The 12,975-nt window shown below is 42.4% G+C and overlaps 1 protein-coding gene across 1 annotated transcript; it reads right to left on the bottom strand.

The window, feature by feature from the left end:
* Positions 1 to 4,876: 4,876 nt before the first annotated feature.
* On the bottom strand, positions 4,877 to 6,276 carry LOC136423795 (reticulon-4 receptor-like 2). Its single transcript, XM_066412111.1, has one exon. The coding sequence runs from the start codon at positions 6,249 to 6,251 to the stop codon at positions 5,118 to 5,120; it is 1,134 nt and encodes a 377-aa protein (XP_066268208.1). The 5' UTR covers positions 6,252 to 6,276; the 3' UTR covers positions 4,877 to 5,117.
* Between the last annotated feature and the right edge of the window lie 6,699 nt (positions 6,277 to 12,975).

Genomic DNA, 12,975 nt, shown 5'->3' with positions numbered 1-12,975 from the left:
AAAAAGCCTTTAAGGCCGCACTGATGACATCTATTTCTTTAAAAAAAAAATAAACTGGAAGATTGACATGGAAACAGAGTCTGAGGGGAAAGTCTGTTCCCTTCAGTTGGTACACACAGTTTCAGGGAGTGAATACAGCCAGACTTTCTGACATACTCCCTTTTGCTGATTTTTTTTAATGTACAAAAGCAAGGGATTGAACTGGTGAGGCCTAAGGCCGACAAGAATGCTTTCAAATAGGCCATTGATGTTGACGTCTCAGTCTCTGATTTTCTCAGGATCAGAGGAGGATTTTGATTATTCAGCAAGACGATTTAGATTTTAAGCACTTGCTGCTGAAGAAAGTATGTTGAAGTAACCAAAAGTTACACCAAAAACAGTTACTTGAGCAACTGGATAAAGTCGCATTTGTTTTCTCGTCTTATCTTAAGATATCACCTTGAAGCAATCTGGACAAGAGCTTTGTTTGTTAGCATAATCAGTAAAACCACCTTAAGGCATAGCACTCCACTTTTGTACTTAAAGTACGACCAGATTGTTAGTTTGATACACTAACTCCAGTCAAGGACCCCCTACTCTTATCGATAAGTGTGGTGGGTTCTTTAACATGCTACAGGAGTGGCTCTCCAAATCTCTCCTCATACATGGAGCCTCTGGCAAAACGTGTCCCATCCTAGAGGACGTACCTAAATAACGATGAGGATTTTATTCTTACTTTTACATGAATGTTGCCCACACTCACTCACTCACTCACTCACTCACTCACTCACTCACTCACTCACTCATCTTCTTTTGGAACACATTTTAGCACACTTTCCCGATGACTGCCAGTGTTAAGGCCCTACAACAATAACTGTTTGGTTAGCCCTTATGTAGGATAGCCTAGTCCCCAAACCAACCGGCACATCTGCACCACAATCATCCTTCATTAACAACGCTACTGGAGACGAAGAAGTTTAGTTCCCCTTTGGAACTTTTATTCAACCCAACTTTTCACCAAAAAATAACAGTAGTTGTTAATAGTTATAAGTAGTCTTCAAGGCTCCTTTATGCAGCTTTGTAACGACACAATTGAGAAATGTGTACTTAGTTTTAGAGAAGAAAGTCCTTTTACCACAACATTGTACATAATATCCTTATAAAAAGTTTCAAAAGAAAAATGTTACAGAAACAAGTGTTATTCTCCAACAGTAAACAATCGTGAATATTGATTAAACAATTCTAATCAGATTGATAAAAAATGAAGTAACTGTTGAAACATTTCTCGGTAATCTTGTAACAAATTATAGCGCCCCCCCCCACCACCTTCATTTCCCTTCACAACAAATAAAAAGAATTAATTTACTGTTTTTAATAAGCAAAGGAGAATCAAGACACTAATTCATCATATTATTAAATAAAATTCATAAACTGGCCAAAAAGCTTTTTCTTTGCATTATTACTGAAGGTTACCCCACTTTTGTAGGAATAGGAGAAATTCGGGGATATTCAGGGGTTTATCAGGGGAGCATTTCCGCTCAGTATGTATGAAAGGTTGGGGATGCTCAGGGGTTTACCAGATTGTTACTGCTGCCTGGTGCCATCATTGTGTGTAGTTGAGTTAAGAAAAATAGGAAATATAACACTTGTTTCTGGGGTATACAATTGTTTTAAAGCGAAGATACTATGATTATCTTATTAAACGTTATAAGATACATCCTTTGATCACAAAGTCGTTTGTAAAAATTAAGTGTTAATCTCACATTCTGTATGGACATGTATCAATTACTAATCTACACAATTTTAGTTCTCACCACCCTAAAGGTATAACTGTATCATAATGATAAAGAACAAAATGAACCTAAAGATATTCTAAAGGTTATTTTAACACAATATAACTAAATACACTACATTTAGTTATTTAGTTTAATACATTGAATGCAATAAACTATATTAGTTCTTTCACCATAATAATTACGCCAAAAATAGTTACTCAAGCGACTCGATAAGATTTTGAAGATTTTCAAAATCTTATACAGTTGCTTGAGTAACTATTTTTGGCGTATCTTATTACCTGGATGTCTTACCTTCATCAACGCACCATAATAAATCTTTTCATAGTTTATACCCTTAAGATAGTCATAACATATACTATATTGATGATAACGATAATACTAAATATATACACATTTTCTTAAGAAGAGATAGTAGTATCATAATTGTTGGTTAACAAAGATCTTCTGCACTTGTGTGTGAGATGGAATTATGACCACATATTGTACATCAGTGCTCTCATGAACATCCTGCATTCTACATTCTTTCATCCATTTTAGTCCTTTTCTAACTTTTCTCTCTGTGACCATCTGAGAATGAAATACGTGTTCCCATAATTAGTACAACTAGAGTATGGGCGTGGGGGGTAATTCTTTACATGGTTGGAAATCAGTTGATTATCACTCTGCTAGTTTCATACTTGAGGGACTGAGGGCTACATTTTCCACGTAGCCAGTCGAGTCTTATTGTCATTTGTATCCATGATAACTTGTGAAACTGTCGCAGTAGTTTTCACCTGGCTGTTTTCATATTTGTGGGACTCTGGGCCAAATGTTAGCCATTGATCGATCCATAGTTAATCGTTCTTCCATGATAACCCGTGGAACTGTTGCAGCATCTTTAGCGGCTGTTTTAACATGGCTGACTCTGGACAAACTTTCCAATATACATGATAACCTTTGGACCAGCTCTATTGTGTTAAGTATAGCTGACATCATCGGGTGTTTTCCTACATTGGGAACTGTGCGCCAACTTCCTACTTTCTGATTGATCATCATTCTCATATATAGAGATTTGTAGAACAGCTCCAATGTGACAGCGCTGTTTTGATACTTGTGGGACTGTGGAATTTTTTTTTTTCATAGCTTCTCATTCTAGTACGTGATAATCTGTGGACCGGCTCCATCGTCTAGATTGTGTGACCTACGAGAATCCTTTTCAGTTGCTGAAAGATTGTCATTCGCATCAATGATGACCTGTGGGGCTTCTACAGAATCAGCTATCATGACTAGTGTTCGCATTATATGTACTCGTGTGACTGAGGGCCATCTGCAGCTCATGTACTAATACATCATGGTGAGTCACAACCAAACCTACCATATACCTACAGTTTTGGGTAAGCACCTCTAAACATACCTGTACCTACAATTTTGGGTAAGAAACCTCTTAACCTACATCTATCTACAGTTTTGGGCAGCCACCTTTAAAATTACAGATACCTACAGGTTTTGGACAGGCATGTCTAAATCTATATGTGCCTATAGTTTTGGGCAGCCACTTCTACAATTACAGATACCTGCAGTTTTGAGCAGGCACCTCTAAACCTACATGTACCTACAGTTTTGGGCAGGCACCTCTAGACCTACGTGTACCTACAGTTTTGGGCAGGCACCTCTAAACCTACACGTACCTACAGTTTTGGGCAGGCACCTCTAAACCTACGCGTACCTACAGTTTTTGGACAGGCACCTCTAAACCTACATGTACCTACAGTTTGGGCAGCCACTGCTACAATTACAGATACCTGCAGTTTTGGGCAGGCACCTCTATACCTCCATGTACCTACAGTTTTGGACAGGCACCTCTAAACCTACATGTACCTACAGTTTTGGGGCAGGCACCTCTAAACCTACACATACCTACAGTTTTGGGCAGGCACTTCTAAACCTACTTGTACCTACAGTTTTGGGCAGGCACCTCTAAACCTACGTGTACCTACAGTTTTGGGCAGGCACCTCTAAACCATCTTGTATCTACAATTTTGGGGCAGGCGAATATAAACCTACAGCTACCTACAGTTTTTGGTAGGCAGTTCTAACCCTTCTTATACCTATAGTTTTAGGCGCGCCTACTGAGTACTGTTTTCGCAAAGTACCTCTAAACATATATGTACCTACCGTTTTGGGCAGGCACTTCTAAACCTACTTGTGCCTACAGTTTTGGGCAGGCACCTCTAAACCTACGTGTACCTACAGTTTTGGGCAGGCACCTCTAAACCATCTTGTATCTACAATTTTAGGGCAGGCGAATATAAACCTACAGCTACCTACAGTTTTTGGTAGGCAGTTCTAACCCTTCTTATACCTATAGTTTTAGGCGCGCCTACTGAGTACTGTTTTCGCAAAGTACCTCTAAACATATATGTACCTACCGTTTTGGGCAGGTACTTCTTAACCTAAATGTGCCTACGATTTTGGGCTGTTACCAGCTAAACCTACACGTACCTCCAGTTTTGGGCAGGCTCTCCTAAACCTACATTTACCAACAGTTTTGGACTAGTTACCTCTAAACCTGCATGTTCCTACATTTTTAGCCACTGACACCTGTTACAAAGCTTCTGACACCTGTGAAAAAACATGTGACACCTATTTTAGAGCTTGTGTCACCTGTTTGAAGCCTATGTCACCTGATTTAAAGCTAACTGCACCCGTCGTTAAGCTTGTGGCACCTATTTAAAGCTTGTGGCACCTGTTTTATACCTTGTGGAACCTGTTTTATAGCTTGTGGCACCTGTTGTAAAGCTTGTGGCACCTGTTTTATAGCTTGTGGCACCCGTTTTATAGCTTGTGGCACCAGTTGCATGGCTTGTGACACCAGTTGTATGGCTTGTGGTACCTGTTTTATAGCTTGTGGTACCCGTTTTATAGCTTGTGGCACCTGTTGTAAAGCTTGTGGCACCTGTTGTAAAGCTTGTGGCACCTGTTGTAAAGCTTGTGGCACCAGTTGTATGGCTTGTGGCACCAGTTGTATGGCTTGTGGCACCTGTTTTATAGCTTGTGGCACCCGTTTTATAGCTTGTGGCACCTGTTGTAAAGCTTGTGGCACCAGTTGTATGGCTTGTGGCACCAGTTTTAGCGCTTGTGACACCTGTTGTATGGCTTGTGGCACCAGTTGTATGGCTTGTGGCACCAGTTGTATGGCTTGTGGCACCAGTTGTATGGCTTGTGGCACCTGTTGTAAAGCTTGTGGCACCTGTATTAAAGCTTGTGGCACCAGTTTTAGCGCTTGTGACACCTGCTTTTGGAGCTTGTGACACCCTTATCAAAGCTTGCGACACCCGTATTAATGTGCTTTAAGATACGCCTTTAGGTACAATTCTTCGTGAATTCGCGGCGACATGAGCCCCAACGCGTGCTTTTATCCGGACAAACCTTCCTAAACTTCCTGCGGCATTTACTGCAAAACCTGCCGCGGCAACTTGCCCTTCTCCAAAACCTTTTGTTGACACACGTCGTCCAAAAGCTTGATAAGGTGCAACTAGCCGCAGGTTTCGATGTGGCAGTAGAAGGGACTGTTGTGGTCTCTTCACACATATCTTCAGGATTTACATCGTTTAGCAGGCTTTTCCCTGTAAGGTTAGCAGGTCTATCAGGCCCAGCACATATTATCTCGCTTTCAAAGTCATAAGAGCCGTTCATCAATCGCTTAAAGGGAAGCATGTTGCAGTCGCACTGCCAGGGGTTGTTGCTTATATCAAGGACACTATAGACGCCACCATCTGAAACGGAGGCCAGTACTGGAAATATGTCAGCTGGGAGGGTCGACAACTGATTTTGGTCAATACGCAACTTCCCAAGATTACCAAATCCCTCAAATGTTGGGAGACTAGTTAGCTGATTGAGCTGAAGATACAACTCCTGCAGATTACCAAGTCCGGAAATATCAGCTGGGAGACTAGTTAGCTGATTTTCCTGAAGGTGCAATCTGTTCAGTTTCTCAAGTCCCTCAAAGATGCCAGCAGGAAGACTGGACAACTGATTATTCTGAAGAAAGATAGACAGCAGGGCACCAAGTCCCTCAAATATGTCAGCTGGGAGAGAAGACAACTGATTCGACCCAAGAGCCACGGTCTCCAGGAAACCAAGTCCCTCAAATACGTTAGCTTCTAGATTTGTCAACTGATTACTATCAAGGTACAAATTACGTAAGCTGGTCAAGTTATAAAATGTTCCAGTATTGATCATGGAGATTTCACAGGACGCTAAGAACAATCTTTCCAAGTTTCTATACCTTGAGAAATCAGACGGACTTAAGGCTGTGATGGAGTTGCCGTTCAGGTAAAGATAATTAATGGTTGTAGGCAGGTCCTGAGGGACCCTGGTGAGGCCTACGAAGTTGCAGTTACATGATGTGGATGCACAGCTGCAGCCCTGCGCTGCCGTCGGTCGAGTTTCCTTCAGGACGATCAGCAGCAGAACCAGCATCCGCTTCACCCCCATGTTGAACCTCTGTAGCCAATTTTTCCCCACTACACAAAAAAAGATGCGTGTTTTTTTATCAAACACAAATATTTAAAAAATGCTGTGGATTAACAAACTCTCCTCAATCATGCAAATTTGTGTACGCATGTGCATGTGTACTGCAGTTTCTATGTGTTATGCCAGTGGGAGCAGTGCACTTCCTCTATGTTCCACCAGAGGGCGTGAGGAGTCTGCTAGTATTACAAAATTGTCTGATTGCCTTGTTCTTCCATTTTGCCATAAGGCTTACATCGAGGCAAAACTTTAAAAGTGACCAAGAAAATCTTCTTGACGTCATTGCTGTTGCTATTGACAGCAGAAATCGTAGCAGACGTCAATGTCTGCTACGATTTCGGGTTGTCCATGACAACATTAATGACGACAAGACAATGTAAGTAAATGCCGCATGCCCTTATTTGTCATTTCTATACAAAGATCAGGTAGTACTATGTAAGTGTGCCCTGCAGCACAGTTTGACCTCGCCCAAATTGGACAGGAGACACGCTATGATGTCTGTCCCAAGGACTGCCATATGGGGTATCCGGAACGGCCACTGTCTCCACATTTAAATGTGGCGCAAACATCTGATTGTACTTGGTCAGAAAATAGTTTGATCGTTTTACGATTAAGGTCTACATTTGAAGGAATTTCATGGATGAATACTTTGTTCAAGACTCTCTGTTTGCATTAACGAATTTTTCAAACTGGATTTGGGAGACATACTAGTTAATTAACCACAGACTCAGATGCAAAGGTTAGAACCATGACCAAATGTTTGACATATGTTTCAAACCAAACCAAACCAAACCAAAACAAGTCAAACTAAATAAAAGAGACAAATTTCATAGGCCACTGACCAGGACCTATTAACATAAATAGGATGCCTTTGTACAGTGTAAATCATTGACTTGATAGTTGACAGAAATGCAGTTCTCACCAACCTTGACTGTTATGTTGAAGAAAGGTACTCTTTATTGAACGTAGGACACAGAACACTTGACCCAAGGTGAGGAAAAGGCACCTGCAAAGAAAACATACACTGGTTTGTACTTTGTGCGATTCAAAGACCTATTAAGTGGTATCCTAAGTTCTAAAGGACGCCTCATCAGTACTAGTTATCACGTTCGCAAGTATTTTGCACCGTATTAAGGAGGCAGACAAAATGATGTCACCATGTACACTGAAACTACAGTCATTTATGCCAGCTGCAGTGATAATTTTTTCCTGACACAGACATATTTTTGTAACTTCTGTCATCCTGTGTGAAGCTCAGTGTAGATCAGAACGAGAAATCCTGGGAATTTTCATAGATTTGTCACTTTGAGATTACAAAAGAAGGCTCCAAATGCAGCTGTGTTGACTATAATACATTGTGCCTTCTGACAGTGTCCTTGACTCCAATTTCTTCGTCGCCATTTTGATATGACGCAGGAACCAGAATTTCGTCTCGCGAACTGTTCCAACACCGTTTCACTGCTAAATTGAACCAAAGACACGTCACCTATCACGTAGGACTGCTGAGGAACAGTATAGCTGAGCTGGATGGCAGACCCAGCGCGAGACACAGATAATAAATCACCCCGTCGGCCGGGGGCGCAACATGTCCCGCTGTCAGAGTTGACACCACACCTCCATTTATCTCACACGCGACTTTAACCCTGGGAAGGCCAAGCACATACGTTTCATCCTCAGCCGAAGGGATAAGTATCGCCTTGTGCTCATTCGGGTCTGGCATGCATCTTGATGTATAGAAAAACTCACCAAAGTATGGTTGATGGCAGATCTTGACTCTTCAGTGTGAGACCTTCTTTAAGTGTCGGGAGTCCGTCTTACCCTTTTCTTCACTGCTGCCCAGTAGCGGTTGAGCAAGATGGATTTGATTTCAGGTGAGAGCTCAGACTGCCTATTGTCGTAGTTGCCCACCGGGGTTGAATCTGTGGTAAATACTGTACTAACCAGGGGGGTGGTACAGTAATTACAGTGATAGTAATCTGTTCTTAGCGTAACTCATAAATCTCATAAATCATGAGTGCTTATCAGAGAGAGAGAGAGAGAGAGAGAGAGAAAGAGAGAGGGAGAGAGAGAGAGAGAGAGAGAGAGAGAGAGAGAGAGAGAGAGAGAGAGAGAGAGAGAGAGAGAGAGAGAGAGAGAGAGAGAGAGAGAGAGAGTGGGGGGAGAGAGAGAGGGAGAGAGAGAGAGAGAGCGAGAGCGGGGGAGATAGAGAGAGATGATCTTATAATAAAGCAGAGGTTATGAGATCCTATGACAATATTTCTGAGCTGCCATGACCAACATGTGTCACCTAGTCTTCAGACCGTACAACATACAATTATACCCAGTCCAAGGTTACGCAAATATAGGAGGCCTCGAGGAGGATGGGTGGATGAAACATATAAAATGGATAACCTAGGCAAAAAGTGACAAAGAGAAGGTAGGTCAGAAAAAAAATCCAGAGTATGCAGTATGGGCCTCCGAGAGCAGCACCCCAAAAGGGCGATGTGGTCAGGTTAGGTGAGGGCACGCATGTCCTTCAAAATCAACAAAGGTGTCTTTATAGGAGTGTATGACCTAGCCTTGCCCCTATGATTTGTCCTTTTGTATCGCTGAAGAGACGACATGCCTAAGGTGGCAGCCCTTTATTCAAACGTACACAAAATATGCAATCGGTACTGCCACTGTGTTGAGACTTGATTATTGATCACATTTACTTAGTTCTGATAAGAAATTCAATTCAAAAACAGTGATAACTAGGAGAACTGGTGATAAGTCATTTTGTTGCAAATGTCTTGATAAAAATCTGCTATTTAGAGACTCACGAAATCTCCGTCTAGTGAAATAATGAGATAGCGACCCCCTATCTCATCAGTTTACTAGATATGAGAGAGGGAATGAATGAATAGGCGAAATCGTAGAAGTGTAAACCGGATCCTCGTCCCAGCTTTGATATACCACCAGGCCCCAACGCAGAAGCGCCAGCTAGCGGGTTGCCTCATTATCTCACTAGAAGAAGAATTCGCGAGTCTCTATCTTGTAAATTAATTAGTAAGAGGGTCGCTATCTCATTATTTTACTATGTGTTTCTTCATCTTAAAGGGGAGCGCGTTAGAGCTGTGTGCTGGAGTATCATGCGATTGTAGATATAGAATACAACTCGTTGTATTCCGTGTCACCCAAGGTACCAACCCGACGGCTGAGGAGGATCCGACCCGCGGGAGGGCAGGGACCGAAGGTGATGCGTAATACACCGTGGTGCATTTCATCCATGTCATACACACCCGAGCAAACACACATTTCAATGCGACATGCGCCAGAAGTTGAGAAAAGTTGATACGTTGATGAAGGTTAGACATCCAAGTAATAAGATACGCCAGTCACTGACGAAATATAGCGAATGCTATCTGAAACGTTCGACTGTTTCAAAATTTTATCCAGTTGCTTGACTAGATATTTTGGCGGAGAAAAGTTGATGTCTTCGAACAAAAAATTATAACAACAGCAATTCCAACGTCCGAACCTGGTATTCTAATTTTCGACACCGGCGCAACTGGCGCACGTGAAGTGCGTTCGAATGATTCTATGGATGCCCGTGTGATAAAAGTAGAACCTCGTGTGATAACCCGAGCTTATCATTCGGTACAGAACACCCGTATCAAACGTTCCCAGCCCAGGTATGATAAATTCATATAGTAAACACCCACATCTACAAAACAGTCCTCCGATTACAAGTTTGCGATAAGCAAAACATGTTTTACGATTATCTGCATCCGATGGGAGCCACGATCTTGGGATTATGACACCTTTAGGTCAACCACACATATCCGACATATCTAGTTTATAGGCAAAGTCAGCTACAGTTGATATCTTCCGTTCGTTCCAGGCTGCAGTACAATCATGATGGCTAGTTGGCGCTTCGGTACTATCTGAAGTCCTTGACAATAGCACACTCGTTCACCCCTACAAATTATGTCACCTACTTACAATTTTCCCCCAAAATAGATCACACTAAACCGCCAAGTGTACATGTGTAGCTTAAGGAATGTGACCTAGCTTCGACATTCTATGTACCATGCCCCTGCTGTAGTTAGCATATATAATCCTGTTGTGTTCCAGCATTCAAGTGACTGTTCAATTGAATGCTGGAAAGATACCAGGAATCAGGAAATCGATCAAGTTAACAGAAAAACAAAGTACACAACCACGTGTTGTTACCTAGCTGACGTTATGACGACTATTTGTCACATTCTTACTAATGGACAGATAATCACCGAAACTAAATAGCTTTAGAGAACGGTTGCAGTCAGATGTGCAGAGACTAGGTGTGACAGGCCGTTTAGTGTAATATAACCAGCTGCTCCGCGCCGCGTGCCTGCGAAGCTGGTGTGTTACGCCGAATGGCGGTTATACCGGCTGTACAGATACAGATACAGATACAGAAACGTCGGTTAGGTAAAACACTCTTGGCTGCTTTGTTATCCATTGACTTAATAAACAACCTGATGAAACTATTTGAGGAAACATTTCAAGTTAAGTGAAGAAAATTTGGTCGCAAGAGACTTTTTAAGAAACAACGTTATTTTGATAGCCGAAGGTCACATACGTTGGTCAAACATAACCAAACTGCGAATTAGCGCACACTGTTTAGAAATAGAAAAAGGTCGTCATAATAATGTACCAGCCACTCAGAGACGATGTCCTACCTGCAAACATACTGTTGAAGATGAATTTCACTTTCTTTTAACGTGCCCCACGTACATTGAAGAGAGACAGACACTTATGAATGTTATCACCCGCAATGCAAACATAACCTTACCATCTAAGACAATCCCAGAAACGTTAAAAATTCAATTTACTTATGTCATGTCCTGACGCAGTTTCCTTGTACATAGGCCAATACATATCTACCTCTTTTCTAAAAAGAAATCGATTGATCTCTGAAGCAAACAATTGATGTTTCCTGTGTATCATGTAACATAGTTCCACATATGTATTCTGTAGAATTCAATAGCATTGTTAATAAGCAAAGACATATATGTATTGACATTTTGTACTGCCTACGAACTTGCCATACATTGTACCTGTGACATTTGTTGTGCAATAAACTTTACTTACTTACTTTACGAAGGTCACATACTGAAGATCACATAACCCCGACGACTACCACGTCGACTACCTGCCTACGAAGGTCACATACTGTGGACAAGCAAACGACCGGCATGTCCCTATGTGCCCTTTCTACACAGGGATACTGTGCGGGCCTTCAGCGGCCCCATGGGAGGTTAGATGAGGACATTGAACCGTACACGCGTGTCCTTCAAACGTCTTCAGTTCTGTGTATGACGCGTTCTGACACAAAAGTCAGGCTTGGACAGAAGTGATAAATACCAAAATATAGAAGATTTTGAATGACATGTAAAACATGGAACCAGTGTTAAACACTATATATTTCTGCTCCAAGGCCAACAAATGACAATTCTAAAACACATTTTGACTGCGACACGAACTACCTTCACCTACACCAACTGCCCCTGAGTGACCCGAGAGAGTCATTACGTAGTAATCACATGGCCTGGTTGCTATGTAATTACTTTGACAGATTTATCACCTGTTAAAAGTAAGACCACAGACTTTGTGGGCACAGAACACATAAAATAAAAATCGCTCATATCATCAGGGCAGCAGTGACGAACGGTGTAAACGGACTCCCGGCACTTGCAGAAGTTACAGAAGTTTTCAGACTGAAGAGCCAAGATCTGCCATCCAACCATACGGAGGTGAGTGCTCCTAATTCCTATGGATGCCCGATCCATAGCGCACAAGGCGATATCCTTCGGCTGGGTTAGAAAAATATGTTCCACTCTTAGAGGCCAGTGCCCTGGGGACCAGCCTGGGTGAGCGGGCCGTTAGCCAGTTACTTCGGCAGCCCAAGGCAGTAAGCCCGCCGATCTAAATTAACGCTACGGGGAGTTGAAGCCCGAGGGAGTGGACCTCTCCTCTCTTTCCCTTCCATTCCCTTCCATTCCGTTGCCTTCCCTTCCCTTTCCTTTCACTTCCTTTCTTTTCCTTTCTAGAGAGATAATCAGAGGTAAAGCTCCCCTCTCACTGGACCCGCGGCACGCTGGCGGCATCGCTGCGGCCGATCGAATGGACAAAGCACTCAACGTAGTACATCGACAAAAAACGAATCTTTTTTTTTTAATACCATTCAAAACGTAGCTTAAAAGTACCGCGGGTCCAGTGAGAGGGGGCTTAAGATGCGGGGCATATTGCTCCCCCGGCCGACAGGATTTAAGGATCGTCTCGCGCTGGTTTCTGCCGTCCGGTCTAGTCTTCTACTGTTTCTCAGCAATGCTACATGATAGTTAACGTGTTTTTTGTTCATTTTACGAGTGAAAAAGACTGTTTTCTGCATCACATCTTAACCTTTGTTTACCCTCACGATTTCAATCCAATATTTTGGTTCAGTTTGAGCACCTAGCACTAAAACACCTCTCCAACAGAGGTTTTTTTTTTTTGGAAGGTGACACGAAGCATATGTATTGAGTCATGGACCTGGAAGTCACTATCAACCAGTCTTTATCATTATGGTTTAATACTTTTTAGTTTGTGTGTGTGTGCGTGTGTGAGGGGGGGGGGTGGCAGAGAAAACTAGAGCCAGATGCTGTGCAGGTCTTCGAGCGTGGCGCCCCAACGGCCTAGCCTCCTT

This window comes from Branchiostoma lanceolatum, chromosome 1 (assembly GCF_035083965.1).
Source record: "Branchiostoma lanceolatum isolate klBraLanc5 chromosome 1, klBraLanc5.hap2, whole genome shotgun sequence".
Classification (NCBI taxonomy): domain Eukaryota; kingdom Metazoa; phylum Chordata; class Leptocardii; order Amphioxiformes; family Branchiostomatidae; genus Branchiostoma; species Branchiostoma lanceolatum.
Note: the sequence above shows the minus strand (reverse complement) of the source record. Positions and strands in the feature narration are given on the sequence as shown.

What these genes read in the sequence shown, in the direction of transcription:
- LOC136423795 (XM_066412111.1), bottom strand. Translation starts at nt 6,251, where the DNA reads ATGGGGGTGAAGCGGATGCTGGTTCTGCTGCTGATCGTCCTGAAGGAA.